Genomic DNA, 21,397 nt, shown 5'->3' with positions numbered 1-21,397 from the left:
GTTGGGATTAAATGAGGGGGAGAACCATTTACGCCACCTTGAGCTTCCTGGAGAAAACAGTGGGATATAAATGCAAGAAACAAATAGGCCTGTGCCTCCCTCAACCTCTCATGCCAGAGGGGAGGGTGTCCCTGCTTTCTTATCTGGCCTTAGGAAATCTGCCTAGGTCACATACCCCTTTCCCTAGGCCAGATCCCATCACCTTTACTCCACACCTTCCTTGTGTGGCTGATGTGTTCTTGAACTGCGATGCCTCTTGCTCACCTGCGTGGGAAGAGGGGTTTGTAGTTGCAAGCAGAGAGGCCTCTGTCTGAATGTAAAGGTAAAGGGACCCCTGACCATTAGGTCCAGTCGTGACTGACTCTGGGGTTGCGGCGCTCATCTCGCTTTATTGGCCGAGGGAGCCGGTGTACAGCTTCCGGGTCATGTGGCCAGCATGACTAAGCTGCTTCTGGCGAACCAGAGCAGCACATGGAAATGCCATTCACCTTCCCGCTGGAGCGGTACCTATTTATCTACTTGCACTTTGACGTGCTTTCAAACTGCTAGGTTGGCAGGAGCAACGGGAGCTTACCCTGTTGCACGGATTCGAACCGCCAACCTGATCAGCAAGTCCTAGGCTCTGTGGTTTAACCCACAGAACCACCCGCGTCCCCCTGCCTGAATGTAGCTTTCAATAAGTAAAGGAAGACTCACAGCTGTTGCTCTGGCCCCACCAATTCACCACAGGCTGCTCACCCCCCACAAAGGTTGCCTATGGAAGAATGTGGCCTTTGGGCTGCAAAAGGTTTCCCCTGATAAGCCTCAAACGTCTTCCTTTTATTTCTGAGCACGCACAAACCTTGTCTCCGGGCAGCTGGAAAAAGACAAATTACACTACTGCAGAAACGCTGCCAAAGTCAGTCCAAGTATTTCTCCTTGGCCATCTTCTTTATGTACACAGAGCTGCCCTCCATGAGACATTCGCACATGGAGATGTCTGCTGGGAGACTACACACACCGACAGTCATTTGCACAATTGTAATGTGGAGGGTTAACTGCAAATGAAATAAGAGAACAGCTGGAGTAGACTGTGCTATAATAGCTTAAGCCCAGCCCCGCACCACTGTCAGAACAGCAACCCTAAATCACCACTGGCATCCTGTTCTCACTGCATCCCACTCCACTGCAAGGACGTAAAGACTGCAGTCCCATCCTGGTCCACCGAACACAGAAGCACCGTCTTCTTCACGTTGGTGCCGAGGCGTCCTGCGCTGACAACATCACACAGGGAGAGAGGGGTGTCTTTAGAGACACACAGGGCAATGTAATGGGCATGGAAACGCATGGGGTCACCTGTAGGAGGGAGGGAAGGAGAAAGGTGGGGTTAGAAGACGGAAATAGCCCGTTGGCTATTCCCTCCCTCCTTAACAATCGCTCTTCATGAGAGGCAGTGTGGTGTAGTGGTTAAGAGCGGTAGATTTGTTATCTGGGGAACCGGGTTCGCATCTCCGCTCCTCCACATGCAGCTGCTGGGTGACCTTGGGCCAGTCACACTTCTCTGAAGTCTCTCAGCCCCACTCACCTCACAGAGTGATTGTTGTGGGGGAGGAAGGGAAAGGAGAATGTTAGCCGCTTTGAGACTCCTTCGGGTAGTGATAAAGCGGGATATCAAATCCAAACTCCTCTTCTTCATTCTAGAACGAAGCCATTTTGAATTTTACCGCAGCAAAAAATGTCCTTGAGTCAAGGAAAGGGCGAGTCTTTTTTCCTAAGGGTAGCAGCAACCACTACTTGCCCAGCAAGAACCCTGGGAGAAGCAGCGCTGCAAAAAAAAGGGGAGCTAAGTGCTTGGGATTTTGTAAGTTTGTGGCAGGCGGGCAAAGTCCCTTCTACCATCAGACCACTGTCAATACCAGGGGTGGGGAACTTTTCGGCTTTGTGGGTCAAAACTTTCAGGCATCAAATCCACCTATCACATGATGACATCATCATGATGTCACCCACATGTCAAATGCATAGCTTTGCAAGTCTTCCTACTTTAAACACTCAATTTCAGAAGACTATGCTGGCTGGCCGTGGCTCTCTAGTTTCAGACAGAATTTCCTGCCTGGAAGGCAAATGGAATAGCATGGCAAGAAACTTGCACAGAGGCATTCAACCCTGCCATAATTTGTTGCATATTCCCTCTTCAGAGTTCTATCTACACACACATGTTCTTTAATTTCTGCACTTCCCTTAATTCCAAGGAGATTTCAGGGCAATGCACAGCAAACCAAGGAAATGCAGTATTTTATTCTGTAGACATTACTCCTCAAACCATTAGAGTACTCCTGCCTTCCCCATTTTCAGCAGACCTGTATTCGCTATAGAAAGGAAAGCTGCTATTCACTGCAAAGCAGAGCAGGACTCTGAATCTCCGTGTGCAAGGACAGAGGGAGGCATTTATTTATTCAAGACGGGGCCAGGAATCCTGCCTGCCTCTTTAAATACCTCTCACCCTTCCAACAGAGGGCCGGCTAGGCCTTTCAGCAAATATTCCATTCACTCCTGGGCTAAGAGGCAAAAACGCAGGATAAGATTGCTCAGCTTTTTATTATTCGCATTTGCCTTTGTGACGCAGGAGAGTTTTGATATCATGCTCTCTGCTCAGAGGGCCAGACTCTGAAAACCATAGCATTTGTCACCCCACCCCACCCCTGGCCTGGATTCCCCAAGATCCACAAGCCTGCCACTACCTGGATAAACAAGGAAGTCGCCCCCAAATTTGCTCCCACTGGTGACGTAGTAGCCCCGTTCCCAAAGATTCTGGAAAATGCGGTAACGTATCTCGTGCTCCTCCTGTCCAGCATAAGGCCAGTCTTGGGATGGGACATGCCAGTCCACCTCTTCTTCTGGGCCTGGATGTACTCGTTCTGTTGGGAGCTGGACCATCATAGATTGTCGTGGAAGCACAAAGGTGGATTCCGGTTCTGCAGGAGGATCTGGAAATATAATACAGAGTGGCTTGTAACGGGCTACCTTAGGACTACCTTCTTCCATGTATTCCCTCCTGTGGCTGTGGTCCTTGTCTAGTCATTACCACCAACAGCCTGAGCTATGATAGGTACCAGGGCAGGTCCTTCTTGGTGGTGGTGCCAAGATTAAGCACAGCTCTGCCCAAGGGAAACCTACCTAGATCCTTCCTTTAAGTATTTCCTTATTCAGCTAAGATGTGGTTAGACATCTAGTTAGCCACTGAGAGCAAAATGCTGGACTAGAGGAGCTACTGGCCTGATGCAATAGGCTCTTCTTTTACAGAGACGTTTGGGGAAAGCTGGCTATTATGGTTTTCTTTGCCGGTGCTCCAAAAAAGCAAGCGGGTTGGTTTTCCCTTGCCGCATCTTGAAAACAGCCCTGCTGGATCAGGCTGAAGGCCTAACTAGCCCAGCATCCTGTTCTCACAGCAGCCAGCCAGGAAGTGGGAAGCCAATAAGCAGGACCAGAGCTCAAGAGCCCTCTCCCCTTCTGCAATTTCCAGCAACTGGCATTCAGAAGCATTGTTGCCTCCAACTGTGGAGGCAGAGCACAGCTCTCATGACTACAGTAGCTCAGTTGGTAGAGCATGAGACTCTCAATATCAGGGTTGTGGGTTCGAGCCCCACGTTGGGCAAAAGGATTCCTGCATTGAAGCAGGTTGGACTATTTATTTTTATTTTTAATTTATATACCACCCTATACCCGGAGGTCTCAGGGCAGTTCACAGAACAAAATCAAAATATAAAATCACAATATATAATCAAAATAAAAAACAACAACCCAATAACACCCCCCTTGGGGTGTCTTCACATTCCACAGTTCTATGACTAGTAGCCACAGGCAGTCATACTCTCCACGAATTTGTCTAATCCTCTTCTAAAGTCATCCAAAAATCTGTCGTTATTGTGCCGAGTGCTGGTGCCACAACTGAGGAGAAAACAATTTTCTCTGTCCTCCATAGGTTCTGGGACTACCACTCCCATCAGCCCCAGCCAGCACTGCCAATAGTCAGGGATGATGGGAGTGGAGTCCAGGAACATCCGGAAGACCACTGTTTCCCCACCCCTAACCTATACCAGTCATAGTTTAGTCCTCCTGCAAGGGATGCGGGTGGCGCTATGGTCTAAACTACTGAGCCTCTTGGGCTTGCCGACAGGAACGCCTAAGTTCGAATCCCTGCGACAGAGTAAGCTTCCGTTGCTCTGTTCCAGCTCCTGCCAATCTAGCAGTTCAAAAGCACACCCGTGCGAGTAGATAAATAGGTACTACTCGGTGGGAAGGTAAACAGTGTTTCCGTGCACTCTGGCACTCGTCGCGGTGTCCTGTTCGCCAGAAGTGGTTTAGTCATGCTGGCCACATGACCTGGAAAGCTGTCTGTGGACAAACGCCAGCTCCCTCGGCCTGAAAGCAAGATGAGGGCCACAACCCCACAGTCGCCTTTGACTGGACATAAGCTTCCAGGAGTCCTTTACCTTACCTTCTGCAGCTTCCTGGGGCACTTCCAAACAAAGCAAAACAGTTGCCACATAGCAAAGGTTGACGCTCACCTCCCTCTTCCTGCCGCCGTTTCTTTGCCCGGCCCTGGGCTATACGTTCCGCAAGAGTACCCAGCACAGCTTTCCTCTGTTCAGCCGCCAGCCGAACCTGGTCCTGATAGCTCTCCTCTTGCTCGTTTTGGTAGGCGGCCACCTCCTCAAGGGCTGAAGGATCCTGCAGGCACAGAGAAGCAAGTTCAGCGCTGCCCATTCTCTGACCACATCCACACCATGCATTTAAATCACCCACAGGCACATACATGTCCACAGAGACCTTCCCTGGTGCCCACTGGGTCCTCATGCCACTCTAATGAAATTAGGTCTGAAAGAAGTATTCTGTTTTAGCCAATATAATAAGCTGCAGCGTGCGCTCGGTTGCAGTGTGTGTATGGGGCCCACAACAGTGCCTCTGGTTTGCAAATGTGCCCTGGGCTTCAAAAAGGTTGGTGGCCCATGATCTACACTGCACAGTTTGCAGCAATTAAGCAGAGCATCCTTCACTTTTGCTCCAGGTTTGGGTTTTTTTCTTCTTTTTTAGAGAACTAGCAACGATTGATTGAACCATCACCTGGCTTTTATCATCTTGAAGAGGTTGGGACGCTGCGTTTTTGAACAAGGCTGCCAACCCCTTTTCTGCCAGTAGCCGGACCTCTTCCGGGAGCAGCTGCAGGGGCAGCCCCAGCCGCACATTCTGCCGCGGCTTCCGAGCCAACGCTCCAACCAGTGTGCCGACAATACGATGCTCCTCCCGCAATCTCCGCGCATCAGCAGCATTCCACACAAAAGCCTTTCCCTCCAAGATATGGATTCGGATCATGCCTCGGCCTGTGCTTCCCTGAGAAGATGGGAAAGGAACAACCATAAAAATACTATAGCAATCACTTGACTTCACGATTTTTGGGGAGGGTGGTGGGATCCACTCCTTTGAAAGGTTTTGCCAGCAGCCTTTGGGGTAAAGGCAATTGGTTGTCGGAGGTTCTTATACCAAGCACTAAAATGTACCTAAAATGGCAGAGGCAGGTTACTTTACTTTACTTTTTAAAAAAAAAAACAAGTGGGTTGGCTTTAATCTGCTCTCTCCACTATTTAATAGGTTTGTAATTTATGTAGTTTTATTGTTTATAAGAGTTCTCTTATGCTGCTTAAAGCAAAGCAGCATAATCTCTCTGCTCCCAGAACCCAAAATCTTGGCCAATCTCTTCTTTCTCCCTGAACAGAAACACAGCAGAAATACAATGGGTTGTAAGCATCCTGAATAAATTATGACTGGTCCAGGGACATAAATAAGAATAAAATGGGTGGCAAGGTGGGGGGGATGCTTGGGGTGATTGCAGTGGATTGGTTGGGAGCACCTCTCTGGAATAAACTGTTTTATGCAAAGGGAAGCAAATACATGCAAATACATGCATATTGCACCGTAAGTCTGAAACTACACACACACTTAACTAGGCAACAAGCTTCAAGTTTCAGACAACAGCGATCATTATGACCAGCGGACCTTACGTCTGATCTTCGGATGAAGGTCGGTATACAAATTTAAGTAATTTATTATTATTATTATTATTATTATTGTTAATATACCAGATGAAGAGTAGGCTGCTAATAAAGGTTGGGACGATGCACTCTCCCTCCCCTGGCTGACACAGCCTCTTCGTTTCCTGCAACATCACCCCAAAATCAAGACCCTTCCCTAAATCACCAGCACCCCTGCCCCTTCCTCCTTCCCAGGACCCAGGAGTCCTAGCACCCTCCCCAACCCGTTTTAATCCCATAAACCACTTTCACACCGGATCGCCTTCTGCTTTTAAGCCATGAGGCTCCTCTTGCGTGAGATATTTTCCTCCCCTTAGTCCCCGTCCCCTTGCTCTAAATGATCCTCCAATCACTCTTTCGCCACAGCCGAAGAGCTTGGAGTGATGGCTCCGGCGTCCAATAGACGGTCGGAGAAGGAGCCAATGGCTTGGGTCTTGGGAAGACAGAGGCGGTGCAAAGGAGGAGGAGGAGGATGAGAAGGAGGGTGGGGAAGCATGCACACACCGCCTCCCCTTCCATCGCGCACAGTTCATTCTGCAAAGCAAAGGAAACTGTGCAAGGGGGACAGGAAGCGCGCACCTAAGATTGAGAAATTGTTTTGCAAGGCTGCTTGGAGGCGAAGGGGGAGGTGGGGCAGCCATCTCAGAAATGGGTTTTGCAAGGAGCTGAGCTCTTTGCATCGCGCTCCTCGGCTGCCGCTTCTTGCCCTTCCCTCCTTCAGCCCCGCTCTCGATTCCCCCTTTGGGCAGCAGCACGTGCTGAAAGGGCCCTCCGAAGAGGTGAGTGCCGGGCGGGGTGGTTGATTTGGGAAAAGGAGACTATGTGGTGCTGGCAAGCCGGACTCCTGGGTTCCATGGGAAAGGATGAAGCGGGTTTTAGTGGCTCACCAGTATGGGGCCTAAGGCTAGGAGCCAGGGCTCCAGGGTTCCCTAGATCGGTGTCAAACATAGATGGGGCAATTTTATTTTATTTTTTGCTCAGGCGTAAGATCTAGATGGGGGAACAGATGACTTACCCAGGAGTATAGCGGGGATAAATAGGAGCCAGCACGTCTTGGTGCTCTATTTTCAGGTATTATACAGTGTAGTTATAGCCTTAATCACCCACCCGGGATGTGCAGCGCCAGTCTCCCTGAACCCTGCTTTTTGATAGATCTCTTCCTCACATTGCATTCAGTGTCCCCCCCCCCCCATTTTAATCTGGTATGTGCATGCAACACCTACCTGAGGAATGACGCTGCCACTTATTTCCCCCTCTAGTTTCCCAGAGGATTAAAAAAAATATTCTTCCTTACATTCCTCATCAGATGAAAAACCCCACAAAAATAATTCCTGCTACCAAGGATTTCCCCCCTTTCATTTTGCGGTTGGTGGAGCCCTGGAAGTTGACAAGTCGTTGTGTTTTGCTCCTAAGCAGGCAAATGATTAGCTCTTACCTGTGACCCCAGATTTACTGGGGTTGTTTAGTGCTGTTAACTGGGGGAATGGATTCTGCACATACCCAGAGGTGCTAAATTTAGGGCTGAATATTCTTCTTGCTCTACTACAGGAATTCCGCTGAAGCTTTTCCACTTTGGGTATTCTAACCCAGCTAACCTGGGGCCCTTCAGATGTTTGGGACTTCAGCTCCCATCTGATGGATGGAGAGTGGGCAAGGAAGTATTTGGCAAAGGTTAAAGGAGCATTGCCATGATGTTTTCTAGAAAGTCTTCCAAGCACAATTATAGCTGCACACAAGGGAGAAATTAAGTAGGTGGCATTTCTTTTCCCAATGGGAAAAAAATGGCTCACGTTGTGCTTTGTTAAGAAATGAACAAATGCAACTACAACATCCCTGGCATGTGGGCCTCTGCTGAAGCACCTCCAGCCTGCTCCACTGCCCAGCTGATACTGTCAGGAAGTTCCTCTTAATGTTTATCTGCTTCCCTGCAGATTTGGATAGTCTTGCCCCCTGGAGCAACAGGTAACAATTCTGCCCTGTCTTCTGCATGCCAGCCCTTCCATATATGTGAAGACTGCTTGCTTAATCTTATATTCTCTAGGTTAAACCTCTCCGGCTCTGTTGTCCCATCTTATTAAAACAAAAAAGTAAAACCTGTAGCTCCACTCCAAATTCTTCAGACGTTTAAGAAACTAGTAATTTCATATCAGATTTTTGCTTTAGGCAAGTTCCTTAGGCAACTGTAACTCAGAGTTGTTTTCCTTTTCCTTTTAGCCCTTGTTAACTGTTTTTATTCCTGCCTCCCATAATGTGCACTTCCCTCTGCACCATCAAGTCTCTCTGAACGGAGCATCTTCTCACCTGTAGCGGGGCATGTCAAGACGTCTGTTCACTCCCTCTCAAAGGATCATGGGAACTGTAGTTTAACACAGAGCTACAATTCCCAGCAACCTTAACAAACTACAGGTCCTGGGACTTTTCAATGTATGGAGCCTTAGATTCCATCACCCTCTTCAGTGTCTCTTCCGCTTAATTTCTTATCTACTTCCTATTTTCCTGTCCTTCGCATAACACTCCTGTCTATATACCTCCCATCTGTTCCTCACACAGAAAACCACCCAACTTTCCAGGATTCTCTGCACTTTCTTCACCTAGCAGGGCTTCCTGCACCCTCTGCCCCCACTTCAGTCCATGTCTTTGCTCTCAGCAACAATACCCTTGCCTACTTCAACAGCACACAAGGCTTTCCCTCCCCCAGCAACTCATGTCAATGAAGGAGCCTTTGATGGAGGTGGGCCACGAAGCTGCAAATTTGCAGGGGGAATTGGAGTCAGCTCCAGCATTTACCTCTGAATCCAGCAAAAGGGGAGGATATGTGTAGACATTGCGATTCTCTCATCCCTACGTAGGATGGGCTTGGGTGGACATTAGCTGTTCCTCCAAAGGTTTGGGTAAAAGTTGCAAGTAATGAGTATTTGGAATTCTCCCTCTACCCAAGGGATGCCAGGCAAAGTGGAATGGGCTGCAGTTGGCCTACAAAACTATGCATGGTACAAGCCTGCTGCAAACTCTCGTCTAGTGATTCACTGGAGGGGAAGTGTGTGTGTGTGTGTGTGTGTGTGTGTGTGTGTGTGCGTGCTCTCTGTGCGTCTCACTGGACTCCTTAGATAGACACTTGCTTTTAATCTAGCTGAAGGATTCCTATTTAAATATAGAAAGCATGGGGTGGAGGAGAGATGCGAGGGATTACAGGGAGACAAGGACATCAGCACAGAGGAACGGGGAGAAAGTGGCGGGGGTGGAGTGTGTGGAAACTGGTCTGGGTGTGTTCAGCTACAGTCATCCCCAGCGGGGACAGGAGGAAAGGGGGGTTGCCTTGCAATCTGTCTTTGTAAATGAAGCTCGGAATGTGGAAGGCTGGGAGCAAGGTAGAAAGAGAGCACCTGTACTTTTCAGAGTTGCACAAAATTGGTTTTTTTCCTCTTCCCTCCTTGTCCCTTTCCCCTTGTGTGTCGTGCCCCCCCCCCATATTATTATTATAAGCCTGCAGATAGGGATTGTCTTGTTTTAATTGACTGTCAATAAGCCACTCTGGGAGCCTTTTGGGCTGAAGAGTGGGGTACAAATACAATCAAATCAATCAATAAAAAGAGGAGGGGGTTTCCTCACCCAGCGTGCCTTCTTGTTTTGTTCTGTGCAACTCTGAAAGGTGTGGTAGCCTGCAGCTGACAGTTCTTTCTGTGTGTGAGCATGAGACTCCTAATCTCGGTGTTGTGGGTTAGAGCCCCACGTTGGGCAAAAGATCCCTGCATTGCAGGGGGTTGGACTAGATGACCTTTGTGGTCCCTTCCAACTCTACAAGCCTATGATTCTATTACTTGCTCCACTCTCCTTCTTAGAAGAAAGCGAAGAGACCTTGCTCATACCCTTGACCCCTGTTTGGTCCCCACAAGCTGCCCCACCTTTCAGTAGCCTGCACAATCCATAGGGAAGATGCTTAAGAAAAAGCAGATTTGTGACCTTTTAACACACGTACCATCCTAAGGCCCCATCTGCATGATATGTATGATATCGCTTTAAATGAATATTGTAGAAGTAGCCATAGAATGGTATAAAGCTGGACTACTCCACCTGGCATGCTTTGAGTGGGAATTCCAATCCCTAAATAGAGTTGCCAACTTTCTCCCCCTGGCAGTGCTCGTCCGTGCCTTTAACACAGGGATGGGGAGCCTGTGGTCCTCCAGATGTTGATGGACTACAACTCTAGGAACTCCTGGCCACTAGCTACATTGGCTAGGAATTGTATTTCAACAACATCTGGAGGGCCACATGTTTCCCACCTAGCAGGCAGAAGTTGAACAGGTGGTGCCTTTCCTGCCACAGAGATGAAGTGATAGAATAAGCATAAGCTGTTATATTTCTGCTGGCTGGACATCAGGCAAGGGTGGCTAACCTGCAGTTCTTTAGGTGTTGCTGGACTACAACTCCCAGCATCCCTGACTTGTTTATGGTGGTTGGGGCTGATGGGAATTGCAGTCTCAACACCTGGAAGACCACAATTTACTCCTGTGTTAAAGGCATAGGAATGCTGTTCAGGGGAGGGCCATGATTAGGGGTGATGAGTTGCATTCCAGTAATTCCACAAGCTCCCCATCCCTACCATAAGATTTGCAGAAGTACAAAAAAACACACCTTCAAATAAGAGCCCCTAAGATCCTTTCTAGAAACGGGATAAAAGAAATTGGGGACATTATTGGGGAAACTGTGATCCTAGACACTAAATATTTTTTATTATAATTGTTTGAAAGGGGTAATGCTTCTCTTGCTGAGAAGGTTTACTTGCTGGTTGCAACCAGACAGATCATCTCACAAGGCTAGAGGGAAACGTCATATGTTGCTTCAGATGGATGGTATTCAGAAATGCTTTTTATTGATGTCTCACAAAAACTTAACTTATTACTTAAGACTTCTTTGAAGCCAAGTTGCACCAGAGGACTTTGCAGCAGTTTACAATCTGTATAAACAAACCGCCACATCCAACTATTAATCCTTCTACGTTTGAGGTTATTTGGTGGAATTTGCAAACTTTCATCATTCGTTTCCGTAAGTTTGTCTTTCCAACAACCTGAAACTTGGGTGGGAATGGAATGGAGCAGTGTTCTTCAACCTTGTGTCCCCATTTGTTGTTGGACTACAACTCCCATCATCCCTGCCCCTTGGCTAAGCTGACTGGGGATGATGGGAGTTGAATGTCAACAATATCTGGAAGGCGGCTGAGCACTGAGGAGAAGCCTTCCGCACAGGCAAGATCCATGCCAGGTCTCACCCTGTCATGACTGGTAGCCATTGACTAATACCGTGAGAGCCATCATGGTGTAACGGTTAGAGTGCTGGATTAGGAACTGGCAAACCAGGGTTTGAATCCCCATGCAGCCATGAAGCTCCCTGGGTGAGCTTCTGCTAGTCCCTGTTTCTCAGAGTTGTCGTGAGGATAAGACGAGGAGAGGAGAACCATGTAAACTGCCTTGAGGTCCTTGGAACAAAAGGTGGTCTATAAATGTAATAAATAATACATCCGCCCTCTCTGAATTCACTTTCTTCCCTGAATTGCATAAATTAATCAGGCATTGTGTGTGAAGAAGTCCTGTCTTTCCTTTGTCCTGAATATATTGCTCATCCGTTTCATTGGGTGACTATCCCCTCCCTCCCAGTCCCACCCCCACCCAAGTAGTAGCATGCTGCAAGATTATTGCTTTACGCCACCATCCCTTAGGTTTTCCCTCCTTTGATACCAGAATCCAGGTGCCTTGACAACCTTGCTTTTACCTTTCTGGTATAATATTAATATGCAGCCCCAAGCATCTGGGCCACTTCCTTCAAAGCTATTCACCCTACCTCAGACCAGCTGCTGGACCAGTAGCACAGGCTTCTCCCTGGTTATTTCCAGTATTCCCAGCATTAATCTCTCCAAACCATTCTGCACAGCCTGTTCTGACTCTCTGCATCTCTTGCCAGCCACAATGTCACCCGATGAAGTCATCTACTTGGCAGTCCTTCTCGTTTCCATCCCCATCGGCTTCCTCTTCAAGAAAGGGGGTGAGTGCTAAATCTGGGTGGCCAAAGTGAGTTGGAGGAGATGACTTCATGTCTGGGGGGGGCACAACTGTTTTAGAGTCAGATTTAAGCAACCCAGCAATGCCCAAGGACTCCTAAGGCCCTGAGATGAAGTTCTTTCTTTTGATATGTTGCATTTATATAGCTGTCCATCTATGCAGCGGTGGTCTATGTGTGTGTTTTTAATGAACTGATACAGAAATCTTGCTAATTCCCCAGGTAGCAGGCAAACGAAACAGACAAAATCAATTCTCCAAAATACAAAATATCATGATTAGAAGTCAACAGTAAAAGGCCATAAAGCATACCAGAGCAAATGAAGCAGCTCAGATTTAAAACACAATTTAAAAGCCTGGCTGAGTAAGAAAATATGTTCACCTGGTGCTGAGCAGACCACAGAGAAGACTCCAGGAGAGCCTTTTTGGGGAGCACATATTGCATGGTCAGAGTGGCACTACCAAAAATACCCTCTCCTTGGTAGAGACACCTGTCACTAGACTTATGAAGGGGATCTTAAGGTTCCAAGCTGTTTTGGGCTCTATAGATTAAAATCAGCACTTTAAACTGGGTCTGTAAATGGACTGGGAGGCAGTTAGCTGACAAAGTCCTGGCATAATAAGATAAAAATGCCCAGTTGCGGAGAATTCAGTATTCTGCTCAGTGTGGATTTTACTATTCTGTAATGACAGGAGAATCTGCAGCCTTAGTAGAATTTTGTGCACCTTTAAAAGGTACAAGAGTCTGCACTAGTTGCTAGTATGTTTCTGCTCTGAATTCAAGCCTTTATCAGTAACACATAAAGGTGTTGAATGTTATTCATTCAGGGTGTCGTGTTCTACAGCCCAGGGTCCTTGGATTAAGGGTGGGCTATAAACTTTTAAAATAGATAGAATAATTAATAAGAATGGAATATTCCATTTGGGTTTTTTTTTCTGAAGGTGAAGTATTGCGGGGGGGGGGTTGCAAACAAGAAATGGGGACTCCAAAAAGCTGCTTTATTCAAGATAAAAGTATTTCTCCCTTTAGTTTAATGTTCTCTGCTTAGGAGTAGCTCTCAGGGGTTTTGGGCAGAAGTCTTTTCCATCACTTATTATCTGATCTTGAACAGGAAGTACTGTAATGGGAATTGACTGAATGGTTGTGCTGGGGGGGTATCCTGTGCGTGTAAATATTTTGCTTTAACACCAAGGTCTAATCTCTCTTTCCCCGCATTCTCCTTTGTTGAACTGACTTGCAATCCCTAACTCCCAAACCCACTGGGTTGGATCTGTTCACAATAGGGGAATTTTTTCCATCTGCTTATTCCCCACAGATCTGAGGATCAAGCAGTTTGGAGGGGCAGCTGCGGGGCTCGTGCTCACGCTGGCCACCTGCCACATCCACACCCTCCACTCACTTATCACCATCTTGGGGACGTGGCTGATAATCAACATCTCACCAAGGTAAAGGAGGAAGCTGGGGGGTGGTGGAATGGGAAACACGGGGGGGGGGGCTCTTGTAGTTCTGTGTGGTGGGCCAGGAGGCCTAGTAAGAGGAATCAAGACACCTTGCAAACGTGGTTTGGTTATTTGCAGGTGGCTACAGTTTAGCAGGCAAGGTTGAAATTGCGGGAATCGGATCTCCCGGAATTTCTACCTCTGAGGTTTGAAAAGTTGAAATAATGGGGGGCTTAAGAGCAGGGCAGATAAGCCAGTGGTCCTCCAGAGGTTGGGCTACCACTGGCTATGCTGGCTAGGACTGATAGAAGTGGCAGTTGATTAGCACATAGAAGGCCACAGGCATATCCCAGGTTTAGAGAAAAGAAGGTTTTGTCCCTTTTGACACAGAGACATAGAGCCAGGACCCTCAAAATGGGACAGACATCTACCAGATTATTACTTTACTGTCATTATTGTTGCTATAATTATTACCTGCCCTTCAGCCTAAAGTCACAGGGCAGGTTACAAGAATTTTAACTTCAACATTAAAAGCACACAGTTTGAAAAAAAATACAGTCTGGGGAAAGAAATAGGGCAGGTCTTGAAAATGTATATCTTCAGTAAATTTACAACATTAGGATATTGGTCAGTGAGAATGGAACAGCCAGAGTAGAGTGTGTGTGGGGTGTGGATGATATTATTATTATTATTATTATTGTTGTTGTTGTTGTTGTTGTTGTTGTTGTTACCCTAATGTTGCAGGATGGATTACAACAACAAAAGCACAGTGCTAAAAATATACACCTCAAATGTCAAAAGCCAAGGTAAAGAGGTGTATCTTTAGCATTTTCCGAAAGCTGCATAAAGAAGATGCCAGACACACCTCTACGGAGAACAATTCATTAAAGAATAATGAATAGTTCATTAATATTTACAGCCTTTTATCTGCTTCTCCCCTCTCACACACCAGGGCCTGTCACTACCTGACACTTGGCTGGACCTTTTCCTACCTGCTCTTTTTCCGCACAATCGCCTACTTTGGCTTCCCAGAGCCAACACCTTTCACCAATGCCGTGCAGCTCTTACTCACTCTCAAGGTAAGAGGGGCTGCGCTTTGGACGGGGGTGTGGGGAAGGGGCTCCCTAGGAAGCTCATTTCCCATGATGCCTTAATCTGTGTCTCCCAGATGGTGAGCTTAGCCAACGAAGTACAAGAACTCACTTGGGCGAAGAAACAGGATGTGACATCATTTGCCAAGAGTCCACTGATTGGCGTGATCCCTAAAATGCCCGGACTGGTGGAGATACTGTGCTACAGTTATTGCTATGTTGGGCTCATGACAGGTACCTGAGTTACCTAACAGAAAGCAGTGGTCAAACTGGGTAGGGTGAAATATGTGTACAGCACCAAATTCTAGAGATGGGTTTGTCATGGTTACCACAGCTTTAATCTGTATCCCTTCACCAAAATATGAAAATTGATGACAGGAGACAGAGGGCCTGGGGGTTCCCATTTTCTGTTTCAGTTTTCTTTTGAAGAGAAAGCAAGATAAGAGATAAGAACAGGAAGTCCAAAGAACCAAGCATATTTCACCTTTGCCTGTTGTTCTAATCGTCACAGCTGCTGACTTTTGTTTTTTTGTTTTGTGGCATGATTGTGTGTGCGTGTGTGTATCCGTAGTAGCACCAGCATGCCTCTGACCCTTGGTGTTTATGGAAATAATATGCCTTTCTTCCTCTCTCCATTCATTATCTTTGTGTGTCTTTCCAGTTCATGTGTGGTAACGTTGATTGTTCTTTCCTTTTCTGCTTTGTGAGAACAGCACGAAAATATCCCAACGCTACTTCTGCAACAGATAATGAGGGCTTGGAATGAATGCTGAGATCCTGCAGGTTCTGCTTATGGCACCAGATCCCGTGAGAAGACATAGGGCTAGGCTACAGGGCGCATCAGACTCTTACCCAGCACCCAAGCTACACATCCTCTTAAGACTGAAGTTATTAAGATGTGTGGTTGCATGAGAGGCTTTTGTGTGTCTTGGTTTTTCTGAGGAACAATTCATTTCTGTCTGCTTGTTGATCTCAATTTCTTTTTTCTTTTCTTTTCTTTTGCACCTAGGGCCGTTTTTTCGCTACCGCACTTACCACGATTGGCTGAACCAGCCTAACTCCACAATCATCCCTAGCTGGAAACCGCTGCTTTCGAGAATGAAAATGATCCCCATCTTTGGGGTCTTTTTCCTGGTGGCATCTCACTTCTTCCCCCTCCAATATGTCCGGAGCGACGCCTTCTACGAACAGGGACTTCTGTTCCGAATCTTCTACATGATACCCATCTTCTTCGTCTTCCGCATGCGCTTCTATGTCGCCTGGCTCTGCGCTGAATGCGCCTGCATTTCTGCTGCCTTCGGTGCCTATCCAACCACCGCCAAATCACGGTCAGGCGGTGGGCCCACTGTGGAATATGTGCCGATCAGCAGGTTAGTCAAGGAGATGTTCCCTGTCTGCAGTAGAAGATGGGCTAGATTTAGAGAATGGCATGGAACTGTCCTGCCCCCAGAAGGCAAGGTGTCATATTCTGACACATATACAGTCTTCAAGGGTAGCCCAATGTAGAGAGCACTGCAGTAGTCAATTCATGAGGGCGTTAAGATGTTCTTGTTTTGTTCACATTTCTAAAGCAACTCAGATGAAGGGGGAGCATCCAGCATCACCTATGATTATGAGACAATCAAGAACATTGATCCACATGGCACTGACTTCTGTGTCAAGGTGAAGGACGGCATGCGCTACTGGAACATGACTGTCCAATGGTGGTTGGCGCAGTACATTTACAAAAGCGCACCCGTCCGGTCCTATGTCTTAAGGTGAGCAAAGCAGTACCATTGGGGGGTATGGGGGAGATAGCCTGTTGGGGTGGATTGGTGTGAAGGTGGACTCTGAGGTTCTGAGATCAATTGCAGGGAAGGTTCTTCAGGGAACAGCCAATAAAGAGGATTCTGGGATACGTGGTTGGTTGATTTGAAGACAGGTAGAGTAGAGAAATGCAGGCATGAGGGGGAGTAGCAGAAATATGCAGGTGAGAGTTAGGTGAGCAGTAGTGAGTAAAGAACTAAATGTTGAGCCAAAAATATTATTGCAACCTTGGATGGTGCAGTGGAACATTCTGGAATACAGTGGTACCTCGGGTTACATATGCTTCAGGTTACATAAGCTTCATGTTACAGACTCCGCTAACCCAGAACCCCATTAGCTAATGTGGTGCTTCAGGTTAAGAACAGTTTCAGGTTAAGTACGGACCTCCAGAATGAATTAAGTACTTAACCCGAGGTACCACTGTACAGTGGTACCTCTGGTTGCGAACAGGATCTGTTCTGGAGGTCTGGCTGTATCCCAGAGTTTTCGCAACTGGAGAGACCGCTTCTGCGCATGCACGCACGGCGGTAGAACGCTTCTGCTCATGCGCAAGCGGCGAAACACTTGCGGGCTTGCCGCTTTCGGACCCTGACGTTTACGTTACCCGAGGGTAACATAACGCGAAGTTCCACTGTAGATGGAAAAAGCAAGGCAGTTGGCAGGAAAGACTTATGAAATGGTGGGAGTTGGTATATTCCTCCCCACCTGCTTCAGTCATCACCTGAGTCCCTCCAAGAGTTGCTCTCAAGGGCTTAAGGGCCCAGTCACAAGTCTTTCCCCCATGTTGTCAACCCAAGAGGGCAGGGCTGTGGATGCAGCAGGGTCCAAACAAACCAAGGTTCAGTGCAGAGACTCCATCTAGGTCCAAACATGAACCAGGGACAAACTCAGGCATGTCCCAGATCAGCTTCACATGGAGTCCAATTAAAGTACAACACGGCAAAGCAGTGCTCACACATTAGAAGTTTATGAAATTATGCATGGCATGGAGAAAATGGATAGAGAATTTTTTTTCTTGCATGGCATTGAAATCATGGACGCCCAACAAAGCTGAATGTTGGAAGATTCAGGACAGGTAAAGAAAGTCCTTGTTCATACAAAGCATTGTCCCACGGGAGGTAGGGACAGCCAGCAACTTAGATGGCTTTAAAAGAAGATTAGACAGATTCATGGAGGTTAAGTGCCTACTGTCCACAATGGCTATTCCTCCACAGTTGGAGGCAGTAATGATTCAAAACAGCAGTTGCTTGAAACCACAGGAGGGGAGGGGATATTCTTATAGCAAAGCAAGGAAGCTAGAATCAGTGCCGTGAGCCAGAGACTTGTGCCGTTTCCAGCAGCTGGAAGATTCAAGAGGGAGGCCTTATATACTCTGGCCTCCTAAACCACACTCCTGAACAGCAGTTGGCATTGAAGGGCCTAAGCATTGACTTCAGGGGGCCCTGCCTGTTCCTCACGGTCCTCAGTCTGCTTCATCCTCTGCAGGTCTGCATAACATGACTTAAGGATGTGAGGCTGGTGTCAAGCAGCTATAGTGTTTTTGTTTTTGTGATGCCTATCCTGAGGAATTCCTTGCAAGTGAGATCCATCGGGCTCCATCACTATATTTTGTCAGGCGATTGGTGAAAACCTGGCTTTTTGAAAAGGCCATTGGGTTAATTGTGTCATCTTGATGACTCAGTTCTATGTTTCAGAATAGAAATTTTTTTTAAAAAAAGTATCGGACATAGTATTGTTACTGTTCTTGGCAGAGTATGAATAGCTGGTTGGCTGTGGGCCAAGAGAGGAAGAGCTGACAGAAGTGTAGGATAGCAGCAACTTGGTTGTAGATAAGCTGAACTAGGAAGGCAACAGAATGTAAAGGGAAGCTTGGCTTGAGAGCTGCAGCGAAGGATTCTGGGATGACTTGACCAATGTGTAACAACAGCAATGGAGGAGTCAAGGACTGAGAAGTAGGGAAGTGTGAGGAGAAATGGTGATGGGTATTGGGATATGTGCTGGAATTGGCCTGAGGGGAGGATTCTTGGACTGAGAAGGCTCTCTTTCTTCCTAGGAGCGCCTGGACCATGCTCATCTCTGCATACTGGCATGGGATTCACCCCGGCTACTACCTCAGCTTCCTTACCATCCCACTCTGCCTAGCAGCGGAGGGGGCGATGGAGAGCGGCTTCTTGAGGCACCTGACCCCCGCCGGCCGTCTCTGTGGTGACTGGGTGCAGTGGTTCCTGAAGATGAGGGCCTACGACTACATGTGCATGGGCTTTGTGCTGCTCACCTTTGAGGACACCGTCCGCTACTGGAGCTCCATCTATTATTGCATCCACTTGGGGGCATTGGCCATCTTCCTGCTGGGGAAAGGGCTGGGGCTCCAGAGAGGGCAAGCCTCCCAGAAGGACAAAGATGGCGCTTTGGAGAAACCCCAGCGGCAGGAGTGATGCGGCTGAGGCAAGGCCGGCATAAGCCCGCGACGTGGAGTGCTTCCAAAGTCCTGGAGGCTGAGGGAGCAGATGGGACTCAACATAAGACTTGTTTTTTTAACGTGTGTTTCATCGTTGAAACCATCGTTGAGGATCTGACTATAAGGAACCAGGAGTTGAGTCTCGAAAACTCAGCTCCTCACTTGTTCTCATACCTGAGGACTTAGGAATACCATAACCCAGTGCCACCTCACTAGGCACCAGTGTTTCCCTGGGGCATGTGTGAGGAGGGAACTCCCAGAAATCTTATCTTCTAACACCTTTGACTATTAGATTTTCCTACTGGCTTTTGTTCACCTTCCAAGAAAGGTCAGAAGTCCTGGCTCCTAGCATCGCTCCAGAACTTGCTTCCTCTTTCTTTTCTTTTTTTTTTTTAAACCCCAAACACACAGGAAGAGAAACTGGGACTTTGCAAGAATGAGCAGGGCTCCATTCCTATCCTCATTCCCATCCATTCCCAGCTCTCACCTTGGAAGTGGGGGTTTACTGCCACAATTGTACCCTTTAAAGTGTATGTGGCAGGGGGAAGAGAATATTGCAGATTTGCTTCTGGGTAGTAGGTAATCTGAGGATACTAAGGTAAAAACACCGGCTCCCTCGGCCTGAAAGCAAGATGAGGGCTGTAACCCCATAGTCACTTTTGGCAGGACTTAACTGTCCAGGGGTCCTTTACCTTTTACTAAGGTAAATAAAAGCCCCAACTTCCCTCAGGGAACTCTGCAAAAACCTGTGAGGCTGTTGCTTTGCCCCCAGTCAGTGATTTCCACCACCCCCACTCCCGAAAGAAAACAGGCGTGTGATTCTTGGAGGTGTAAGGACACCTCTGGGTTGAGGAGTTTAGCTCGGTAAGGCTAATGCTTTAAGTACTGTGGAATGGGAGAAGCCGAAACTAAAAAGCAAGATGAAATTTTGCACTCCATGTCAGCCACATTTAAAAATGTATCAGTGGTGATCTTCAGTTATAGGGAGCTGGTTCAAGTGGCAGCAAATTTAAGCTTGCGGCTTGCAGAATTTGCTTTAGGACACACAAATTCTTGTCTCATGGTTCTAAAACTTTTATGTATGTTGGGTTGGGAGCCCTGTGGGTTTTACACTGCAGAACCCATGACTTGACTGTATTTTTTGCCTGCCGCATGGATTACGTCTTTGCGTTCTGAAGAAAGTAAGGTATAAAACAGCTCATCTCTATAAACATTGTGATCCAGGTCTGATGCAGCTTTATTGGAAGCCTGAATGTGAAATAAAAACCTTTTTTATTAAAAAAAAGAACCATCTCTTATTTATTCAGCTCCTTGCTTATCCTCCAGAGGGCAGTAAATGACAATCCCCAAGCCTTGAAAATAGTGTTCTCTTTATTGCTGTTGCAAATAATTGGATTTCAGCAGTTCCCAGCATAGAAATAATTGCCACATGTAATTTGAAAGTGGACTTCTATTAACTGCAAGAATCCTTCCCTGGACATATAAAGCAATTCTATGACTTCTACAGCAGTTAACACTGAGACTGAGGAAGAGGAAGCTGGCAGACAATACTATCCCCTGTACTGGGCTGTAAGTAAGAAGGCAGGCAGGTGGGGCTGAGGGAAGACTGAAGATGGTGTAGCAGTGCCCCATTTGCTCTAATGGTCCAGCCTTCGCTGCAGCCAGATCTCACTTTTTATATGCATAAGCAGCAGTAATCCCAGAATCCTTTGCTGTTTCGCCTTTCCAGGTTCAAATCGGCTCGTCGCAAGTCTTACTGTTCAACCAAATCCCCACAAACTTCTATCAGTATCAGAAGCCTCTGCAGCTTAACCTTTTCCATGTCAAACGATGATTCCGTGTGGATCTGTGTGCTGTTTTATTTTTTTATTATTTATGATATTTATTAAACTTTTTCAGACAATAGAAAGTTACAAAATTATAGACAGAAAATAAAAAGCATAACAATAATAAAAGACAAAAAATACAAAAATACAAAGACAAAATACATAAAAAGTAACGAAGAAAGTTTTTTAAAAAAGAAAAATAATCAATATTTTCATGTCTTATATTTCATTTACTTATTTCCTGACCTCCTCACACCCCCCTTTTCTGTATTCCAGTTCACATAGTTAGTTCAGCAAATCCTTACCCTCTATTGTTTGTCTTTACTTATTATCTTAACCTATTATAACTATATATTTCCAACCATTGTCAATCCGCATTTACATATTCTTGTTCATCTTTTTACCAATACCGCTTATTTTCAGTCCAACATCCCTTCAACATTCATTAATTTTACAGTATTTCTGCAGGTAGTCTTTAAAATTCTTCCAGTTTTCTTCCACCACCTCTTCTCCCTGATCTCAGATTCTGCCAGTCATTTCTGCCAATTCCATGTAATCCATCACCTTCATCTGCCATTCTTCCAATGTGGGTAAATCTTGTGTCTTCCACTGTGTGCTGTTTTAAAGGACCCTTCTGGTGACTTTACTATTAAAAGACCGA

The 21,397-nt window shown here is 46.8% G+C and overlaps 2 protein-coding genes across 5 annotated transcripts; one reads left to right on the top strand and one right to left on the bottom strand.

The window, feature by feature from the left end:
* Positions 1–788: 788 nt before the first annotated feature.
* Positions 789–11,924, bottom strand: TSEN34 (tRNA splicing endonuclease subunit 34). 4 transcript variants are annotated; one of them, XM_082197094.1, is made up of 5 exons: positions 11,901–11,924; positions 5,101–5,367; positions 4,545–4,707; positions 2,718–2,963; positions 789–1,335 (listed from the first exon to the last, which is right to left on the bottom strand). In XM_082197094.1, exons 2-5 carry the CDS (start codon positions 5,347–5,349, stop codon positions 1,148–1,150), a joined length of 846 nt encoding a protein of 281 aa, XP_082053220.1. In that variant the 5' UTR covers positions 5,350–5,367; positions 11,901–11,924; the 3' UTR covers positions 789–1,147. The 4 variants fall into 4 exon arrangements, with proteins under 4 accessions (XP_082053220.1, XP_082053219.1, XP_082053217.1 ...); XM_082197093.1 differs by lacking the exon at positions 11,901–11,924 and adding an exon at positions 6,309–6,387 and having other exon boundaries at positions 5,101–5,362; XM_082197091.1 differs by lacking the exon at positions 11,901–11,924 and adding an exon at positions 6,320–6,381.
* On the top strand, positions 6,541–19,702 carry MBOAT7 (membrane bound acylglycerophosphatidylinositol O-acyltransferase MBOAT7). The gene is made up of 8 exons (XM_082197038.1): positions 6,541–6,844; positions 12,021–12,101; positions 13,432–13,561; positions 14,508–14,634; positions 14,724–14,880; positions 15,656–16,016; positions 16,218–16,403; positions 18,506–19,702. The coding sequence occupies exons 2-8, from the start codon at positions 12,026–12,028 to the stop codon at positions 18,885–18,887; spliced, it is 1,419 nt and encodes a 472-aa protein (XP_082053164.1). The 5' UTR covers positions 6,541–6,844; positions 12,021–12,025; the 3' UTR covers positions 18,888–19,702.
* The last annotated feature ends 1,695 nt before the right edge of the window (positions 19,703–21,397 follow it).

The sequence above is a fragment of the Podarcis vaucheri genome, assembly GCF_965113315.1.
Source record: "Podarcis vaucheri genome assembly, chromosome: 13".
In the NCBI taxonomy this organism is placed as follows: domain Eukaryota; kingdom Metazoa; phylum Chordata; class Lepidosauria; order Squamata; family Lacertidae; genus Podarcis; species Podarcis vaucheri.
This window is presented reverse-complemented; position numbering and strand designations above follow the sequence as displayed.